Source organism: Carcharodon carcharias, chromosome 24, assembly GCF_017639515.1.
Source record: "Carcharodon carcharias isolate sCarCar2 chromosome 24, sCarCar2.pri, whole genome shotgun sequence".
NCBI lineage: Eukaryota > Metazoa > Chordata > Chondrichthyes > Lamniformes > Lamnidae > Carcharodon > Carcharodon carcharias.
The window spans coordinates 20074936-20094289 of NC_054490.1; the positions used below are offsets into that span (position 1 = coordinate 20074936).

General features: G+C 48.4%; 1 protein-coding gene and 2 non-coding genes across 3 annotated transcripts in view; 1 reads left to right on the forward strand and 2 right to left on the reverse strand.

Annotated features, from left to right (window-relative positions):
- patl1 (PAT1 homolog 1, processing body mRNA decay factor) overlaps positions 1-5342 on the reverse strand; it is a 50171-nt gene extending 44829 nt beyond the window's left edge. Inside the window, exon 1 of the mRNA XM_041173978.1 lies at positions 5176-5342. Coding sequence (XP_041029912.1) covers positions 5176-5229 — 54 coding nt within the window. The 5' untranslated portion in view covers positions 5230-5342. The remainder of the gene's footprint in view (positions 1-5175) is intronic.
- A 3931-nt stretch (positions 5343-9273) lies between these two features.
- Positions 9274-9346, reverse strand: trnav-uac. The gene has a single exon. It is a non-coding gene; the product is annotated as a tRNA-Val (tRNA).
- Positions 9347-9789: 443 nt separating this feature from the next.
- Positions 9790-9862, forward strand: trnak-uuu. Its single transcript has one exon. It is a non-coding gene; the product is annotated as a tRNA-Lys (tRNA).
- The last annotated feature ends 9492 nt before the right edge of the window (positions 9863-19354 follow it).

Consider the following 19354-nt stretch of genomic DNA (forward strand, 5'->3'; position numbering starts at 1 on the left):
TGAGTGGGGAAGGAGAGCACATAAGTGTGCGTAACAGTAATAAAGATGCGTTTGTAAAGGTTGCCAGTGTCTTGCTGGCTCTTGAGGCTCTGGAGATGAGCGCAGGCAGCTCTAAGGTGCAGATGGTTTGGCCAACACCCCCACCCCCCCACCCCACCCCACCCCGCCTGCTATCACACTTCAAAAGTATTTCATTGCATGTCAAGTGCTTTCAGACATCCCGAAGTGCTGTCCTTTCCCACGATTCAAAATTCAGCCCAGAGGGAAATAGGTTGACAGCAATCGTCGCAACCAATTTCAGCACAGAAAGATCCCAGAGCGCATGTGTCCAGTCTTTCAGGGATATAGGTTACAGCACCAAGCAGCAGGCCCCAGTGCAGTGGTCGCAGTTTTTCACGAAATGCGCCCGATAGTCTTGGGATTGGCTGCTCCCAAGGGGGATGCCAGGTCCCCTATGGCCTGGAACACACCTTAACCTGCACAACATGCGCAACAATCCACATTTACACAGCATCTTTAATGCTGTGAAGTCGCAAGCTGCTCCACAGGAGCGATTATCAGACTAAAAGTTGACCTGGAGCCACGGAGAGAGATGCTGGTGTGGGGTGCCCAAAGCCGGGGTCAAAGAGGTAGGTTTCAAGGGGCATCTTAACAGTGGGGAGTTTAAGGAAGGGAATTCCAGAGCTTTGGGCCAAGGCAGCTGAAGGCTAAAATCAGGGACGCCCAACAGCCCAGCTCACAACGTTTCCCCACCATAAAATAATAACGGACGCCATTCACTCTCTCTCCAAACACACTCTCCTTCCTCCGCAAATTAGGCCAGTCTCAAATTGCTGATCATCACTATTTTCAGCAAACAATTGTTGCTGTTGTTTTGGGAAAAGGGCTGAAATATGAGGGGATCAATTACCCTGAGCATGGCAACAGGACATGTGGCCCTTTGAAGTTGCTCTGCTACAGAAGGTAGGCTGCCTTTTCCAAAATGACATTCAATCAACAGCCTCATGGTTCAACATGTGATAACAGAAAGCAAATCCTTGATCGTGTGCCCACGTCAACATTAGAAATCCCCACCCATCTCATCACGAGATCCTTGCCCCGACTGCACGTTACTGGGTCGTTAGAGAGCCTTACAACTACATACATCCTTCGTGCTCACAGAAAAGCACAATTAACTCCTGTGCATGATTTCTCACAGCAATACAAGACTCTTCCATTCTAAGCCCTCTCGCTCTGTCTCTCCTCCCCATCTCTTCCCTCATCTCGCATTCCACCGTCTTTAACCCCTCCAGCCTGTCTGTGGTTCTCGCTCCACCCCCAATCTCCAACCCCAACTCCCCTCTATCCTATCTGCTGCTCCTGCTCCTCTCTGTCAGCTGCTTCACCCCTCACCTATTTGTCGTCTTCTTCCTCCCCATTTCTCTCTCTACTGCAACCACCCCCTCAGTCTCTCTCTGCCTCCCCATCACTCTCTCTGCCGCTCTCCCTCAACAGCCTCATTCACCCTGCTTCACTGAAAGGTCCCTAACTCGCCCATCTCTCTCTCCAGTCCTGCCCAGTCTCTATCCTGTTGTGTCTTCACCTGTCGTTTCTCTCTCCCCTTTGTCACTTCTCTCCTCTTCTCCTTCCTCTATCCTCTCCAACTTTCCCCCCCTCTCCAGTCTGCATCAAACATGGAGCTTCCACCTTGCATTCTTTATTCTTCCCTCTCCTCAAACAGCCCTGACTGCCAGCACTCCAGAGCAAACCACCTCAAACCGCTCCAGGAATAAAACCTTCAACGTTAACTTCTTCTGAGCTTTAAGGATTTCATTTTTCGGGTCTGTGTATTTGCGGAATGTCTGTTATCAAATCTAACATTCCCAGGGCAGGGTCAGATATGAAGGAAAGGTCCCTCATCGAACATTCCCAAGGGACGGTCAGATATGTAGTGAAGGTCCCTCATCGACCATTCCAGAGCAGGGTCAGAAGCGTGGGGAAGGTCCCGCCATGCTGTCTCATCAAAGCATCGAGGGCACTTAGTTTTGAAAGCACCAACTGACCCCCAAGCACCCAAAGCCGTTTTGGGGGGAACGGGCCGGGCGTGAGGCTGGGGGAGGGGTGGGAGATTGGGGGGGGAGGGCAGGAGAGTGGGGGTGGGGGAACCTTGGCTGTCAAGGGACATAAAGGTTAAGATCAAGAAAAAAGGGAACCTTATGGTAGATATGAAGGGCTCAGTATGGCAGCGTCCCGACAGGAGTATAAAAAGTGCAGGGGGCAATTTAAGATTAGGAAATCTAAGGCAGTGCATGAGCAAGCGTTGGTGGGTAGAATAAAGGAAAACGCAAAGGGGTTTTTTAGATATATAAAAAACAAGAGAATAACCAGGGACAGTTGGAGAGGGGGTCGGGGAGGGGGGAAGAGTCGGGTTGGGTAGAGATCGGGGGGGGGCGATCGGGTAGAGAATGGGGAGGGGGGTGTCAGGGAGGAGAGATCAGGGAGGGGGGTTCAGGGAGAGATCGGGGGGGGGGAACGAGGAGAAATCGGGGGAGTGGGGTCGGGGAGAGATCGGGGAGGGGGGGTTGGGGAGAAATCGGGGGGGGTGGATGGGGAGAAATCGGGGGGGGGAGGTCGGGGAGAGATTGGGGAGGGGGGTCGGGGAGGGATCGGGGAGATATCAGGGAGAGATCGGGGGGGGGGTCGGGGAGAGATCAGGGAGGGGGGGTCGGGGAGAAATCGGGGGGGGGACAAGGAGAAATCGGGGGAGGTCGGGGAGACGGGGTCGGGGAAGGGGGGTTGGGGAGAGATTGGGGGAGTGGGGTCAGGGAGGAGAGATCGGGGAGGGGGGGGGGGGTCGGGGTGAGATCAGGGAGGGGGGATTGGGGAGAGATCCGAGGGGGGGAGGCGGGGAGAGATTGGGGAGGGGGGTCGGGGAGAGATCGGGGAGGGGGGGTCGGGGAGAGGGGGTCGGGTAGAGATCGGGGAAGGGGGGTTGGGGAGAGATTGGGGGAGTGGGGTCGCGGAGGAGAGATTGGGGAGGGGGGGTCGGGGAGAGATCAGTGAAGGGGGATCGGGGGGACGGGGAGAAATCGTGGGGTGGGGGGGACGCGGGGGGGGGGAGATCGGGGAGGGGTTCAGGGAGAGATCAGGGAGGGGGGGTGCGGGTAGAGATCGGGGAGATTTCGGAGAGGGGGGTCGGGGAGGAGGAGTCGGGGAGAGATCGGGGGGGGGGTCGGGGAGAGATCAGGGAGGGGGGGTCGGGGAGAAATCGCGGGGGGGGGACGAGGAGAAATCGGGGGGGGGGGGGTCGGGGAGAGGGGGTCGGGTAGAGATCGGGGAAGGGGGGTTGGGGAGAGATTGGGGGAGTGGGGTCGGGGAGGAGAGATCGGGGACGGGGGGTCAGGGAGAGATCAGGGAAGGGGGATCGGGGAGAAATCGTGGGGTGGGGGGGACGCGGGGGGGGAGATCGGGGAGGGGGGTCGTGGAGAGATTGGGTAGGGGGGTCGGGTCAGGGAGAGATCGGTGAGGGGGGGTCGGGGAGAGATCGGGGAGGGGGTTCGGGGAGAGATCGGGGAGGGGGGTCGGGGAGAGATCAGGGAGGGGGGTCACGGAGAGATTGGGGAGAGGGGGGTCAGTGAGAGATCGGGGAGGGGGGTCGGGGAGAGATCGGGGAGGGGGGTAGGGGAGAGATCGGGGAGTGGGGTAGGGGAGAGATCGGGTAGGGGGGTCGGGGAGAGATCGGGTAGGGGGGTCGTGGAGAGATCGGGGAGGGTGGGTCGGGGAGAGATCGGGGAGGGGTCGGGGAGGGGGGGGTCGGGGAGAGATCGGGGAGGGGGGGGTCGGGGAGGGGAGAGATTGGGGAAGGGGAGGTTGGGGAGAAATCGGTGAGGGGGGATCGGGGAGGGGAGAGATCGGGGAGGTCGGGGAGAGATCGGTGAAGGAGTTCGGGGAGACATCGGGGTGGGGGGGTCGGGTAGAGATCGGGGAGGGGGGGGTCAGGGAGAGATCGGGGAGGGGGGGTCGGGGAGAGATCGGTGAAGGGGAGTCGGGGAGAGTTCGGGGGGGGGTCAGGGAGAGATCGGGGAGGGGGGGTCGGGGAGAGATCAGGGAGTGGGGGTCGGGGAGAGGTCGGTGAGGGGCTGTTCGTGGAGAGATCGGGGAGGGGGGGTCGGCGAGAGATCGGGGTGGGGGGGTCGGGTAGAGATCGGGGAGGGGGGGTCGGGGAGAGATCGGGGAGGGGGGATCGGGGAGAGTTCGGGGAGGGGGGGTCGGGGAGAGTTCGGGGAGGGGGGGTCGGGGAGAGATCGGGGAGGGGGGGGTCGGGGAGAGTTCGGGGAGGGGGGGTCGGGGAGAGTTCGGGGAGGGGGGGTCGGGGAGAGTTCGGGGAGGGGGGGTCGGGGAGAGTTCGGGGAGGGGGGGTCGGGGAGAGATCGGGGAGGGGGGGTCGGGGAGAGTTCGGGGAGGGGGGGTCGGGGAGAGATCGGGGAGGGGGGGTCGGGGAGAGATCGGGGAGGGGGGGTCGGGGAGATTTCGGGGAGGGGGGGTCGGGGAGAGTTCGGGGAGGGGGGATCGGGGAGAGTTCGGGGAGGGGGGGTCGGGAAGAGTTCGGGGAGGGGGGTCGGGGAGAGTTCGGGGAGGGGGGGTCGGGGAGAGTTCGGGGAGGGGGGGTCGGGGAGAGTTCGGGGAGGGGGGGTCGGGGAGAGATCGGGGAGGGGGGATCGGGGAGAGTTCGGGGAGGGGGGGTCGGGGAGAGTTCGGGGAGGGGGGGTCGGGGAGAGATCGGGGAGGGGGGGTCGGGGAGATTTCGGGGAGGGGGGGTCGGGTAGAGTTCGGGGAGGGGGGGTCGGGGAGAGTTCGGGGAGGGGGAGTCGGGGAGAGTTCGGGGAGGGGGGGTCGGGGAGAGTTCGGGGAGGGGGGGTCGGGGAGAGTTCGGGGAGGGGGGGTCGGGGAGAGATCGGGGAGGGGGGATCGGGGAGAGTTCGGGGAGTGGGGGTCGGGGAGAGATCGGGGTGGGGGGTCGGGGAACCTGGTCCTCCCTCCACCACCGTAGGTGGGGGGGGAGCTTTAGGCGAGACCGAGGCCCCGGGTTTAGGCCGCGGCCTTTGGTGGCCGAGAAGCCCCGGACGAGGTGGAAGTTTATTGAGCAGCGACGGCTCCCTGGGGGGGTGGGGGGGGCAGAGAGGGGGTTCTCCTCACCTGGCGGCCCGCTCCTCCTCCTCCTCCTCCGAGGGCGAACATCTCCCGGGACATGGCGCCTTCCTCCCGGATCGCCGCCGCTAACTCATCTCGGGGCCGCCATGGCCGCGCCTGCGCGCATTGCCGGGCCCAGGCATGCGCGCTGGCTCCTCCGTCACTTGGCCTCAGACGGCCGACGGAGACGACGCCTGCGCGTTGCCCTCCGACAGCCTTCAGCGTGCGCACTTTGCTCCAGCAACCGCCCCCCCACTTTTCTCCTTCCGCAATCCGAGCATGCGCAGGTTTCTCCTCACCCACTCCAAACTGCAAGAACGCCGGCGCTCACCGCGCCTGCGCCAGCTGCTCCGCCAACCTTGAGCATGCGCACATGTGCGGGATGTGGATTGGGTGGATCTGCACACGGAACCTGAGCAGCTCAGCGAGGGAGCTAGGTGTGGTGGTTGGGTGGATCTGCACAAGGAACCTGAGCTGCTCAGGGAGGGGGGTGGGTGCGGTGGATCTGTACACGGAACCTGAGCTGCTCAGGGAGGGAGGCAGTGCAAGCTGATAGAAATGACTGTTACCAGCTCCGCAACACTGTGCCTCTATCATTGGAAAGGAAGGACGCAACCTGATGTGCTGGCTTTTTGGAAGAGTCCTCCAGTCATGCCCCTGTCATTTCCGCAGAGCTCTGCACGCACATTCCCTGCAGGCACTCACTCCATTCTCATCAAAGCTGGAATCCCACTCGGGCAGCTGCAGAATTTTAATTCGGTGAATTGAATAAATCTTTCCCCTTGTGGATCCCGAAACTCGCTCCCTAACAGCACAATGGGTTCATCTACACCACATGGAATGCAGCGCTTCCAGAAGGCGGCTCACCACCACCTTGTCGAAGGCAATTAGGGATGGGCAATAAATGCTGGCTTAGCCAGCGATGCCCACGTCCCAGATATGAATTTTAAAAAAGTAAGCTATTAATATGGTTTACAATAGAAAGCTTCCAGGTGCACTGCGTACATAAGATAAAAGCAAAATACTGTGGATGCTGGAAATCTGAAACAAAAACAGAAATAGCTGGAAAAACTCAGCAGGTCTGACAGCATCTGCGGAGAGAAATACAGTTAACTTTTCGAGTCTGTATGACTCTTCATCAGAACACTGCTTACAGTGTTGCTTATCTTTGTGTCATCGGTGAAGGTGGCAATTCTATCATACCACCTTAAATCATTAATAAACACAGTGAATCCCTCTCACACACACAAACGTATGTACACATGGGCTTTGCAGTAGCAGACAGGAGCGAATCATTCAATATTGGAGGGTTTTTCGATTGAAGACTCATTTATTTTTATTCTGAGAGAAAACAGAACTTTAATTCACAACAACCCAGTATGGCAATTACTGTAACATTTATTTCCTGAAACAAATTTGACACATTCCAAACCAGAGTAAGGCCTCACAATTTGGTGAATACCTGCCATCCCTCCTTTCGTATATTACAGTCTTTCTGCTTCCTTCATGTGCCTGAAATTTATGAAATGTCAGACATTACTGAAGCAATTCATTGTCTTGTAGCATTTACTCTAAAGAGCTTCTGCAAGGGTCACAATCAAATTCAAACCATAATCAACCAAAACCGGTATGTCCATTCAGACATCCCTGTATATCAATGCGTTAAGGGTCAAAGCTTTTGACCCATTTCTCCAATACAATGGCTAACACTTTTCAGAATGAAATTTTCAGAACAACGTTCAACTGACAGAACTTCAGCCCCAAATTGAAGCTTGAAGAAGTAGAAAGTAACAGAAATGAAACTGTAGGTTTCTCTGTTCCTGCAGCTGCTTTAACGTTTCACCATTTAGTTTATGTTGCCTTTCCTCAGTCTAACATCCAAAATTTATCACTTCATGTATCAGAGTATTCAAGTTATCTTGCCACTGCCCCTTTAATCCCTGAACATCAATTTTTCTTACTGTTCAAATATGAGACATTATGGCCTGTCCATGATGACATTGGTCCCAGACATACATTTACACTATACCAACAAAATTCCTGAGACAAGAGGAAACTCTCCTTTCACTCACTCTATCAAAACTTTCAGAATTTTGTCAATCTCTATTAAGTTGCATGCTACCCTTCATTTGTCAAGAAAGAGAGCCAGACAGTCAATACTTTCCTGATATGTATACCCACATACTTCTGGCTTCACCATTGTAAATCTTCTCTGCACCCCCTGCAAGTGCCTCCACATTACCTTGATGATATGATGACCAGAACAGTGTGTAGTACACAGTTAAATATAGCTTCAACATAATTTGCATACTTTTCCATCCCTGAGAGAAAAGTCCACATCTTTCTTTGTGGCCTTGTTGACCTGTAGTACAACTTTTAGTGATTGATGGATATGTACCTTGAGATCACTTTGTTTTTGTAGCTACCTAGACTTGCAACTTCCAAGAAATAAGTGAACGTCCCTAATCTTCCAAACAGAATATATTACAGGAGCCCCACTTAAAGCAAGTTATGATAACATTTTCAGTTTAGCACAATTTTTAAGTTATTTTTAATATTCTTTCAATGGACATGGATGCCATTGGCTAGGCCAGCATTTTTATTGTTCTTGAAAAGGTGGTGGTGAGCAACCTTCTTGAACCACTGCAGCCCATGTGGTATAGGAACACCCACAGTGCTGTTAGGGAGGGAGTTCCAGGATTTTGATCCAGCGACAGCAAGGGAACAGTTCCAAGTCAGGAAGCTGCGAGGCTTGTAGGGAAACTTGCATGTGGTGGTGTTCCCATGCATTTGCTGCCCTTGTCCTTCTAGGTGTTCGAGGTCATGGGTTTGGAAGGTGCTGGCAAAGGAAACTTGGTGAGTTGCTGCAGTGCATCTTGTAGATGGTTCACACAGCTGCCAATGTGCATCGGTGGTGGAGGGATTGGATGTTGAAGGTGGTGGATGGGGCGCTAATCAAGAGGGCTGCTTTGTCCTGCTCAGTGTCAAGCTTCTTGAATGTTGTTGGGTTGTTGGAGATGCACTCCAGGGAAGTGGAGAATGTTCCATCACATCCCTGACTTGTGCCTTGTAGATGGTGAACAGGCTTTGGGGAGTCAGAAGGTGCAGAATTCCCAACTTCTTACGTGCTCTTGTAGCCACAATATTTATATGGCTGGTCCAATTCAGTTCCTGATCAATGGTAACTCCCAGGTTGTTGATTATGGGAGTTTCAGAGATGGTTAAGCATTGAATGTAAAGGGCAGGTGGTTGGATTTTCCCTCATTGGAGATGATCATTACCTGACCTGAACATTACTTGCCAGTTGTCAGCCCAAGCCTGAATGTTGTCCTGGTCTTGCTGCATATGGACATGGACTGCTTCAGTATCTGAGGGGTTGTGAATGGTGCTGGACATTGTGCAATCATCAGCAAACATCCCCATTCCTGACCTTATGATGGAAGGAAGGTCATTGATGAAGCAGTTAAAGATGGTTGGGCCTGAGGACTCTACCCTGAGGAACCCCTTCAGTGCTGTCATGGAGCTCAGATGGTTGACCTCATCACCTCCCCCCACCCACAAACTTGCTCCTTGTCATCACCTCTCTTGACCCTCCGCCTCGCTTGCTTCCCTTTCCCGAATGTTCATTGCTATTCTCCTCAGATCTAGGGAGAGGTGGTGAGAGGGAAGAGAGTAAGTGGGAGAGGGGCAGGTGTTGGGAAGTAGGTGAGCCGGAAGGTTGGTTGAAGTGGCCAGTAGGAAGCAGTGATTGGGACAATGGGGGAAGGGAAGCTGTGAGAGGGAGTTGGAAAACTGAACAGGAAGCTAGTAGAAAGAGTTGGTAAGTTATTCAGATTTAGTTTGTTATTAAGACGTAGTAAGAGGATTTTTGGCTCAGTTAAGATCGAGGCAGCAGATTTCTTTAAGTTCACTGGTCATGAGCATAATGCACCCTTATTAAATGTTTTGTTTTGGGAAAGAGATTTCCAGTCAGCATGTTGGCTGTGAGGAACGCATTAAGAGGGCTCAGTGAAGACCAGCTGTTCTTCACAATAATCCTTGCTGAATTTCAATTTTACATTTGAAAATTTCAGCTGCCATTTACTTGGCCAAAATATTCGGCATTGGTTCCACTGGGGCTCGAACCCAGGACCTTCTGCGTGTAAAGCAGACGTGATAACCACTACACTATGGAACCTTGTCCCTTATTTCTTTACTGGCTATGTCAATGAAGTTTATGACTGTATTTTGCATTTGGAAGTATTTCCTAGGCGGCCAGCTCCTTGCTTGTTCCGCAAATGTTTGAATTTACTTTAAAGATGCGGGGAGGGGTTAGCTCAATAGTATCAATTTTTGTTTTCTATCATGGAGCCCCCAGCATCCTCAAACAAAAAAGAGGAAAAATGAGTGCGGGCCAGGAGTTGGCGTGAAATGGAAAAGTGAGGGTGTGTGGAGAGTAACTGTGGAGAGCAAGCCTTTGGGGGTGGTGAGGGTAGTGGTGGGGTGGGGGTTAGTGAGAAAGGATGTGTGGCAGAAATCTGCTGAACAGACTTGGGAAATTGCAGAAGGAAATACACAATTTGGACGATGCAATGTTCACTGTCAGCCAGTAAAGGTCGCTGTATGGGAGAATTTCACGAAGCCCGGATAGCTCAGTCGGTAGAGCATCAGACTTTTAATCTGAGGGTCCAGGGTTCAAGTCCCTGTTCGGGCGATGCTTTTAATTCCGAATTATAGTTTCTCATGCAAATTATTCTGTCTCCGTTCACTCACGCTCATCTCTTTAAGATATTTCAAAGATTTGCGAAAGGGAGAGTATTTTCTGATGCGATATTTTAAGGTACTTTTTTGATTTTGCGTTTTTTTTCGAAATTATCAATCACTATTTTCATCCAGCCCCAAGTGACACGGCTATGCGAAGCTGATTTTCCCTGCTCTCTTTTAATTCCATCCATGACACTTAATTTTCAAATATGATTTACTTTATAACATTTTCTAAATTTATTTTGGAACTTTGCAGGCAACTTGATGTTTTGAAGCGGCCGTTTATAATGACTTTGCTTTAAGATGTAAATTAATGTATTATTTTCAGTGACAAATTTTTCATTCAGTGGCCGTTGTGGTGTACCATCTACAAGATGCAATGCCGCAACTCTCCAAAGCTTCTTGGCATTTTCCAAACATTAAGACGGGTGGGGGGGGGGGGGGGGGGGGGGGGTATTTGCGGTTTTAGCGGGCTTAAAAGTGGACAATCCCCAGGCCCAGATGAGATGTATCCCAGGCAAGGGAGGAGTTGCAGGGGCTCTGACGCTAATTTTCAAATCTTCACTGGCCACAGTAGAGGTGCAAGAGGACTGGAGGACAGTGAACGTGGAACCATTATACAAAGGGAGTAGGGATAAACCAGGTAATTATAGGCCAGTGAGTTGAACATCAGTTGTAGGGAAACTATTGGAAAAAATTCTGAGGGACAGGATTAATCTCCACTTGGAGAAGCAGTGATCAATCAGGGATCGTCAGTATGACTTTGACAGGGGGAGATCATGCCCAATAAGTTCGATTGAATGTTTCCAGGTGGTGACTATATGTGTTGATGAGAGTAGGGCGGTTGATGTAGTCCAAAAGGACATCAATAAGGCTTTTGACAAGGCCCCGCATGGGAGAATGGTCAAGCAGGTAAGAGACCATGGGTTCCAGGGCAATTTGGCAAATTGGATCCAAAATTGGCTTAGTGGCAGGAGGCAGAGGGTAATGGTCAAAGGTTGTTTTTGTGATTGGAAGCCTGTGACGAGTGGTGTACCACAGGGATCGGTGGGATCTTTGCAGTCTGTAGCATACATTAATGATTTCAATGTGAATATAGGATGTATGATCAGTGAGTTTACAGAAAACTCGAAAATTGGTGGTGTTGTAAACAGTGTGGAGGAAAGCCTTAGATTATAGGATGATATAAATGGGCTGGCAAGAGGGGCAGAGCTGTGGCAAATTGTCTTTAATGCTGAGAAGATGCATTTTGGGAAGACTAACACAGCAAGGGAATACACAATGAATGGTAGGACCATACGAAGTACAGAGGATCAGAGGGACTTTGGTGTACATGTCCATATTTCCCTGAAGACAGCAGCACAGGTAGATAAGCTGGTTAAGAAGGCATATGGGATCCTTGCCTTTATTGGATGAGGCATTGAATATAAGAGCGGGGAAGTTATGTTGGAGCTGTATAAAATGCTAGTTTGGCCACAGCTAGGGTACTGTGTGCAGTTCTGGTCACCACACTATAGGAAAAATGTGATTGCACTGGAGAGGGAGCAGAGGAGATTACCAGGATGTTGCCTGGGCTGGAGCATTTCAGCTATGAAGAGAGGCTAGATAGACTTGGGTTATCTTCCTTAGAGCAGAGATGGCTGAGGGAGGGGGCCTGATAGAGGTATACAAAATTAAGAGGGGCATAGATAGGGTAGCTAGGAAGAAAAGTTTCCCCTTAGCAGTGGTGTCAATAACCAGGGAATATAGATTTACGGTAAGGGGCAGGAGGTTTAGAGGGGATCTGAGGAAAACATTTTTCACCCAGAGTGTGGGGGTGGTATCTGGAATTCACTGCCTGAGGGGGTGGCAGAGGCAGGAACCCTCACAGCATTTCAGAAGTATTTAGGTGAGCATTTGAAATGGCATAGCACACAGAGCTACTGGCCAAGTGCTGGGAAACTGGATTAGAATAGATAGGTGCTTGATGGCTGGCATGGACATGGTGGGCCGAAGGGCCTGTTTCGGTGCTGTATAACTCTATGACTCTGTGACCATGCTAACTTGGAACTACATCACTGTTTCGTCACTGTTGTTGGATCCAAGCCTCTGTTCAGTCTAAATCCTGGAACTCCCTTCCGAACAGCACTATGGATGTACCTAAACCCACATGGGCTGCAGTGGTTCAAGGGGGTGGCTTAACACCACCTTCTCAAGGGTACTGGGGATGAGCAACAGATGCTGGCCCAGCCACTAGTGCCCACATCTTTATTTTGATTGACAAGCTTACTCTCCACCCACTGACATTGCTTAAAGTTGTAAACTTGGTACTGCCTTTTTTTGGTGAAAGATGTGTGAAAGATCCCACAGCACCATTGTGAAGAGGGGCGGGGGATTAATGCCTGGGGTTCTATGTATATCTACCCTGTACACTTCAAAATAGTTTAATTGCCTGCAAAGAGCTTTGGGATACCTTAATGCTGTGAAAGGTGCTACACAAATGCCAGCTTTTCCTTCACCTTTAACAGAGCATGAGGCCAGATGGTGAAATGCTTGTGCAAAGAGATAGGGTGAAATGGGAATTTGAAAGGAAGGAAGAGATGTGGAGAGGCTTTGGGAGGTCATTTCAGAGTTTGGTCCCAGGCCGATGATGGTATGGCCATCAGCGTTGGAGCGATTAAAATCTGGGCTGCTCAAACATTCAGAATTAGATGTGTGCAGATGTCTTGGAGTATTGAGGTTTTGCTGGCATTGTGGAAAATTACTGCCTTAGGGAGTTGTGATTTATTTGAATAACTTTTTTTAAAGGAATTTAAAAATCTGCTTTAAGGGGAACCAACGTAGGTCATCGAGTACATGGGACAAGATTTTATGGGACATGGGCAGCGGAGTTTTGGATGACCTCAAATTTATGGAGGGCAGAATATGGGCGGTTGGCGAGCAGTGCATTGGGATAGTCAAGTCCAGAGGTAGCAAAATCATTGTTGAGGCTTCCAGCAGCAGATCAGTCGAAGCAGATGGGGTGTCGGGTCACTGTTAAATACCAGAGAAAAATAATATTTAATATTCCTGTCATCTCTCTATCGTTTCCTGGGCTAATATCCTTCTATCCCTTCATGGTTTTATTCTCATCACTGCCCTCCATATTATAGGGACATAGCAAATAGGGGCACAAGTAGGCCATCCGGCTCATTGAGGCTTCTCCAGAATTCAAACAGACCATGGCCGATCATCTTTCTCAACGCCATTTCCCCCCACTACCCTGATATCCTTGATGTCATTAGTATCCAGAGAGCTACCAATTTTTGTCTTGAAGATACTCAATGTTTGAGCTTCCACACCTCTCTGGAATAGCGAATTCCAAAGATTCACCAACTTCTGAATGAAGAAATTCCTCCTCACCTCGGTGCTAAATGGCTTGCCCCTCATTGTGAGACTGCGTCCCCTGGTCCTGGAGTCACCAGCCAGGGGAAACATTCTATCCACATCTACCTTGTCACGCCGTGGAAGAATTTTGTAAGTTTCTATGAGATCACTTCTCATTCTTCGAAATTCTAGGGAATAGAAACCTAGTTTCCCCAATCACTCCTCAGAGGGCAATCCTGTCATCCCAGAGATTAGTCTGATGAGCATCCACTGCAATCCCTCTATAGCAAATGCATTCTTCCTTAGATAAGGAGAAGAAAATTGTGCACAGTACTCCAGCTGCAGTCTCACCAAGCATCTACACAACTGCAGTAGACATCTTTACTCCTGTACTCAAATCCCCTTGCAATGAAGGCCAACATGCCATTTGCATTCCTAATTGCTTGCTGCACCTGTATGCTAGCTTTTGGTGACTCATGAGCAAGGACACCCAGGTCCCTTTGGACATCAACATTTGCCAAGCTCTCTCCATTTAAAGGCTACCCTGCATTTCTGTTTTTTTCTACCAAAGTGGATAACTGCACACTTATTCATATTATATTATGTCTGCCATGTTCTTGCTCATTCACTTAATCTGTCCAAATCCCCGTATGCCTCATTGCATCTTCCTCACAACTCACATTCCCACCTAGTTTTGTGTCATTAGCAAACTTGGAAATATTACATTTGGTCCCTGCATACAACTGATTTATATAGATCATGAAGAGCCGTGGCCCCTGCTCAGATCCTTATGGTACCCCACTAGTAACACCCTGCCACCCTGAGAATGGTCAGTTTATTCCTACTCTCTAATTTCTGCCTTTTAGCCAATTCTTAATCTATACCAATACACCACCCCAATCGCATTTTACAAGGCCACAAGGCCATAAGACAGAGGAGCAGAAGTAGACCATTTGGCCCATTGAGTCTGCTCCGCCATTGAATGAGATCATGGCCGATCTGACAACCCTCAGCTCCACTTTCCTGCCTTTTCCCCACAACCCTTGATTCCCTTACTGATTAAAAATTTGTCCATCTCAGCCTTGAATATACTTAACAACCCAACCTCTACAGCCCTTTGCGGTATAGAATTCAACAGATTCACTACCCTCTGAGAGAATAAATTCCTCCTCATCTCTGTCTAAAATGAGCGACCCCTTACTCTGAGATTATGCCCTCTGGTCGTAGACTCTCCCACAAGGGGAAACAACCTCTCAGCATCTACACTGTTATGCTCCCTGAGAATCTTATATGTTTCAATAAGGTCATGTCTCATTCTTTTAAACTCCAATGAACACAGGCCCAAACTACTCAAATTCTCCTCATAAGAAAATCCCTCCATGCCCGGGACCAACCTCGTGAACCTTCTCTGGACTCCCGCCAATGGTAGTATATCTTTTCTTCAATAATGGGACGAAAATTGCTCTCAGTATTCTAGGTGTATCCTAACTAGTGCCTTGTATAGTTTTAGCAAGCCTTCCCTATTTTTATACTCCACTTCCTTTGAAATAAAGGCCAATGCCAATTTGCCTTCCCTGTTACCTGCTGAACTTGTATGTTAGCTTTTTGGAATTCATGCATGGTGATCCCCAAATCCCTCTGGTTGTAAATTTCTGCAGTCTTTCTCCATGTAAGTAACATTCAGCTCCTCTATTCTTCCTGCCAAAAAGCATAAGCTCACATTTTTCCACATTATAATCCATCTACCAAGTTTTTGCTCATTTACTTAACCTGTCTGTATCTCTCTACAGACTCTGTGTACTCCTCACCACTTACTATCTCAACTATTTTTGTGTCATCCACAAACTTGGCAATAATACATTCACTTCCCTCATCTAAATCATTTATATACATTGTAAATAATTCAGACCCTAGCATTGACCTCTGAGGCACTCCACTAGTTACAGATTGCAATCCTGAAAATGCCCCCCATCCCGCTACTAACCCAACTCCCTGTCTTCTATTAGTTAGCCAATCCTCTATCCATGCTAATATACTACACCAAACACCATGGGGTCTTAGCTAAAAGCAAAACACTGCGGAAGCTGGAAATCCAAAACAAAAACAAAAATACCTGGAAAACTTCAGCAAGTCTGGCAGCATCTGCGGAGAGGAACACAGTTAATGTTTCAAGTCCGAATGACCCTTCAACAGAACTAAATAAAAATAGAAGAGAGGTGAAATATAAGCTGGTTTAAGGGGGGTGGGACAAGTAGAGCCGGATAGAGGGCCAGTGATAGATAGAGATAACCAAAAGATGTCACAGACAAAAGGACAAAAAGGTGTTGAAGGTGGTGATGTTATCCAAGGAATGTGCTAATTAAGAGTAGAAAGCAGGACAAGCAAGGTACAGATAGCCCGAGTGGGGATGGGGTGGGGTGAAGGAATCAAAAAAGGCTAAAAAGTAGAGATAAAACAATGGATGGAAATACATTTAAAAATAACGTAGATAGGTGTGAAAAGAAAAATCTATATAAATTATTGGAAAAAAAGGGGTGGGAGAATCGGAAAGGGGGTAGGGATGGAAGAGAGAGTTCATGTTCTAAAATTGTTGAACTCAATATTCAGTCCAGAAGGCTGTAAAGTGCCTAGTCAGAAGATGAGGTGTTGTTCCTCCAGTTTGCATTGAGCTTCACTGGAACAATGCAGCAAGCCAAGGACGGACATGTGGGCATGAGAGCAGGGTGGAGTGTTGAAATGGCAAACGACAGGGAGGTCTGGGTCATGCTTGTGGACAGACCAAAGGTGTTCAAACACAGACTGCGTGATCAGTTTGTAGAACACCTTCTGGAGGAACAGCACCTCATCTTCAGACTAGGCACTTTACAGCCTTCTGGACTGAATATTGAGTTCAACAATTTTAGATCATGAACTCTCTCCTCCATCCCCACCCCCTTTCCGATTCCTCCCCCCTTTTTTCCATCAATTCAGATAGATTTTTCTTTTCCCATCTATTTACATTATTTTTAAATATATTTCCATCCACTGTTTTATCTCTACCTTTTAGCCTTTTTCAATTCCTTCACCCCACCCCACCCCCACTAAGGCTATCTGTACCTTGCTTGTCCTTTTTTCTACCCTGTCTGTGACATCTTTTGGTTATCTCTACTTATCACTGGTCCTCTATCCAGCTCTACTTGTCCCACCGCCCCCCTCCCTTAAACCAGCTTATATTTCACCTCTCTTCTATTTTTACTTAGTTCTGTTGAGGGATCATACGGACTTGAAATGTTAACTGTGTTCCTCTCCGCGGATGCTGTCAGACTTGCTGAATTTTTCCAGGTATTTTTGTTTTTGTTTACCATGGGATCTTATCTTATTAAGAAACCTCATGTGTGGTACCAAATTGAACGACTTTTGGAAATTCAAATATATGTCATCGGCTGGTTCCCATTTATCCATCCTGCTTTTTACCTCCTCAAAGAATTCTAATAAATTCATCCAGCATGATTTCCCCTTCATGAAGCCAAGGTAACTCTGCTTGATTATATTATGCATTTCTAAATGCCTTGCTATTGCATGCTTTATAATAGTCTAACATTTTCCTAATGACGGATGTTAAGCTAACTGGCCTATATTTACTTGTTTTTGTCTGCCTCCATTTTTGAAGAAGGGCGTTACATTGGCAGTTTTCCAGTCCTCTGGGACTTTTTCAGAATCTAAGGATTCTTGGAAGATTACTACCAGTGTATGCACTATTTGTGTAGCTACTTTGTTTAATATCTTAGGATGCAACCCATCAGATCCAAGGACTTATCGGACTTTAGCCCCATTAGTTTCCTGAGTACATTTTTTCTAGTGATCATTGTGATATATATTTCCTCTCCTCCTTTTGCCCTTTGATTATTTTGTATTTTTGGTATGCTATTAGGGTCTTCTACTGTGAAGACTGATGCAAATTATTTATTCAACTCCTCTGCCATTTCCTGTTTCCCCAATATTATTTCCCCAGCCTAATTCTGTAAGGGCCCTATGTTCACTTTTGCCTCTCCCTTCCTTTTTACATCTTTAAAAAAGCTCCTACTGACCGTTTTTATACTACTTGTTAGTTAACCTTCAAAGTTTATTTTCTCCCTCTATTATTTTTTGGTCATCTTTTGTTGGTTTTAAAACTTTCCCAATCCTCTGGGTTACCACTAACCATTACCATATTGTCCTCACCCTGTCCATGAGAGCATTCACCACCTACACATGCAAGGCATACTTATCATCTGGCATGGCAGGCATCCTGCTTTTAATCTCTCTATCTCTATTCATGCAGGGCAAGCAGGCACACAACAAAAGGGAGAGGTTGCGGACTGGTGGAGGAATGCCTGAAATCTCGGTTCTCATGGACATTGAAAATAGAGCTACCTAGCTGTCCAGCGAGGATCTGGTCCATTCCTGTGCTAACGGTGAGGTCAGCAGTGCTCTACCAAATGAAGATCCAGCAGTGCAGCATCCATTGGACAACCATGCTGTGAGTGACGTTTCCTATTTTGCAGGACACTGCCATGCACTAATTATCTTGTTTACTAATGTCCCATGTGGCCTTAACAAAAATCCTTCCAAAAACCTAAATGCACCACATCCACTGCTCTCCTTTCTCTGTGCTACAGGTAACATCTTCAGAAACCTCCATCAGGTTTGTCAAATATTATTTCACTTTCATATATCCGTGCTGATTCTTCTTAATCATATCATTATTTTCCTAATATCTAGCTATCACATTCTTTATAATAGATTCTGACATTTTCCCTGCTACTGAAACTAACTGGTCTGTCATTTCCTGCTTTCTCTCTCTCCTCCCTCCTTAAACAGTGGGGTTACATTTGCTATTTTCCAGTCTGCAGGAACCTTTCCAGAATCTGTAGAATTTTGAAAGATAATCACCAATGCATCCAGTATCTCTCAAGCCACCTCCTTCAATAAGCTGGGATGAAGGTCCTCTGGCCCTGGGGATTTATCAACTTTCAATCCAATTAATTTTTCGAGTACTACTTCTTTGTTAAAATTAATTTCTTTCAGTTCCTCATTTTCACAAGCCTAGGTTCCTTAGTATTTCGGGAAGATTTTCTATTTCTTCCTCCGTGAAGATAGGCATTAGTTTCTTCGCCATTTCCCTATTCTCTATTATAAATTCTTCTGCCTCCGCCTGTAATGGATACAGATTTGTCGAAGCTATTCTTTTCCTTTCTGAAAAACCTAAAGATGCTTTTACAGTCCACCTTTATGTTCCTTGCTAGCTTGTGTTCATATTGCTTTTTCCCTTTCTCCATCAGTTTCTTCGCCATCTTTTGCTGGATTCTAAATTGCTCCCAGTAATCAGATTTCTGACAACATTATGAGCCACTTCCTTTGATCTGATGCAATCTGTATCCCCTTTTGTTAGCTGCAGTTGATTCACCTTTCCTGTTGGCTTTTTGTGCCTAGAAGAATGTACATTTGTTGTAGACCATGTAATACATTTTTAAATACTAGCCATTGCCTGTTTACCATCAAATGTTTTCATGTATTTTCACAATACACAACTTGCCCCTCATACTTTCATAATTTCCTTTGTTCAGATTTAGGACCCTAGTTTCGGACTTAACGTTGTCACTTCCAACCTTAATATAAAATTCCATCAGATTAAGATCACTATTTCCTAATGGCTGCTTTAAAGCAAGATTATTAATTAGCCATTTCTCGTTAGATAATCCGAAATATAAAATAGCCGGATCCAGAGTTGGTTCCTCTATATACTGCTCCAGAAGCCCATCCCCAAACACTCCAGGAATTCGTCCTCGGCAGCATTAGTGTTAATTAAGTTCACTCATCTGTAAAAGCGAACCTACGCCATTACAACTGTGTCATGGAAGCAACTAAGAAATGTTTTAAGATTTTCTATCGTGTTCCTAGATTATTTAATTTCAAGTTCCTCTTTGCCTTTGTGTTCTTCGGAGATTTCTTTGAAAGCAAAGCAAGAATCTGAACCCCAGTCACATAGATTCAAAGTCTCAGACGACATTATTGGATCTATTCAACAGTAAACAGTTTTTTGAGGTGGTGGGGGCGGAGACAGGGTGGCGGGGGGTGT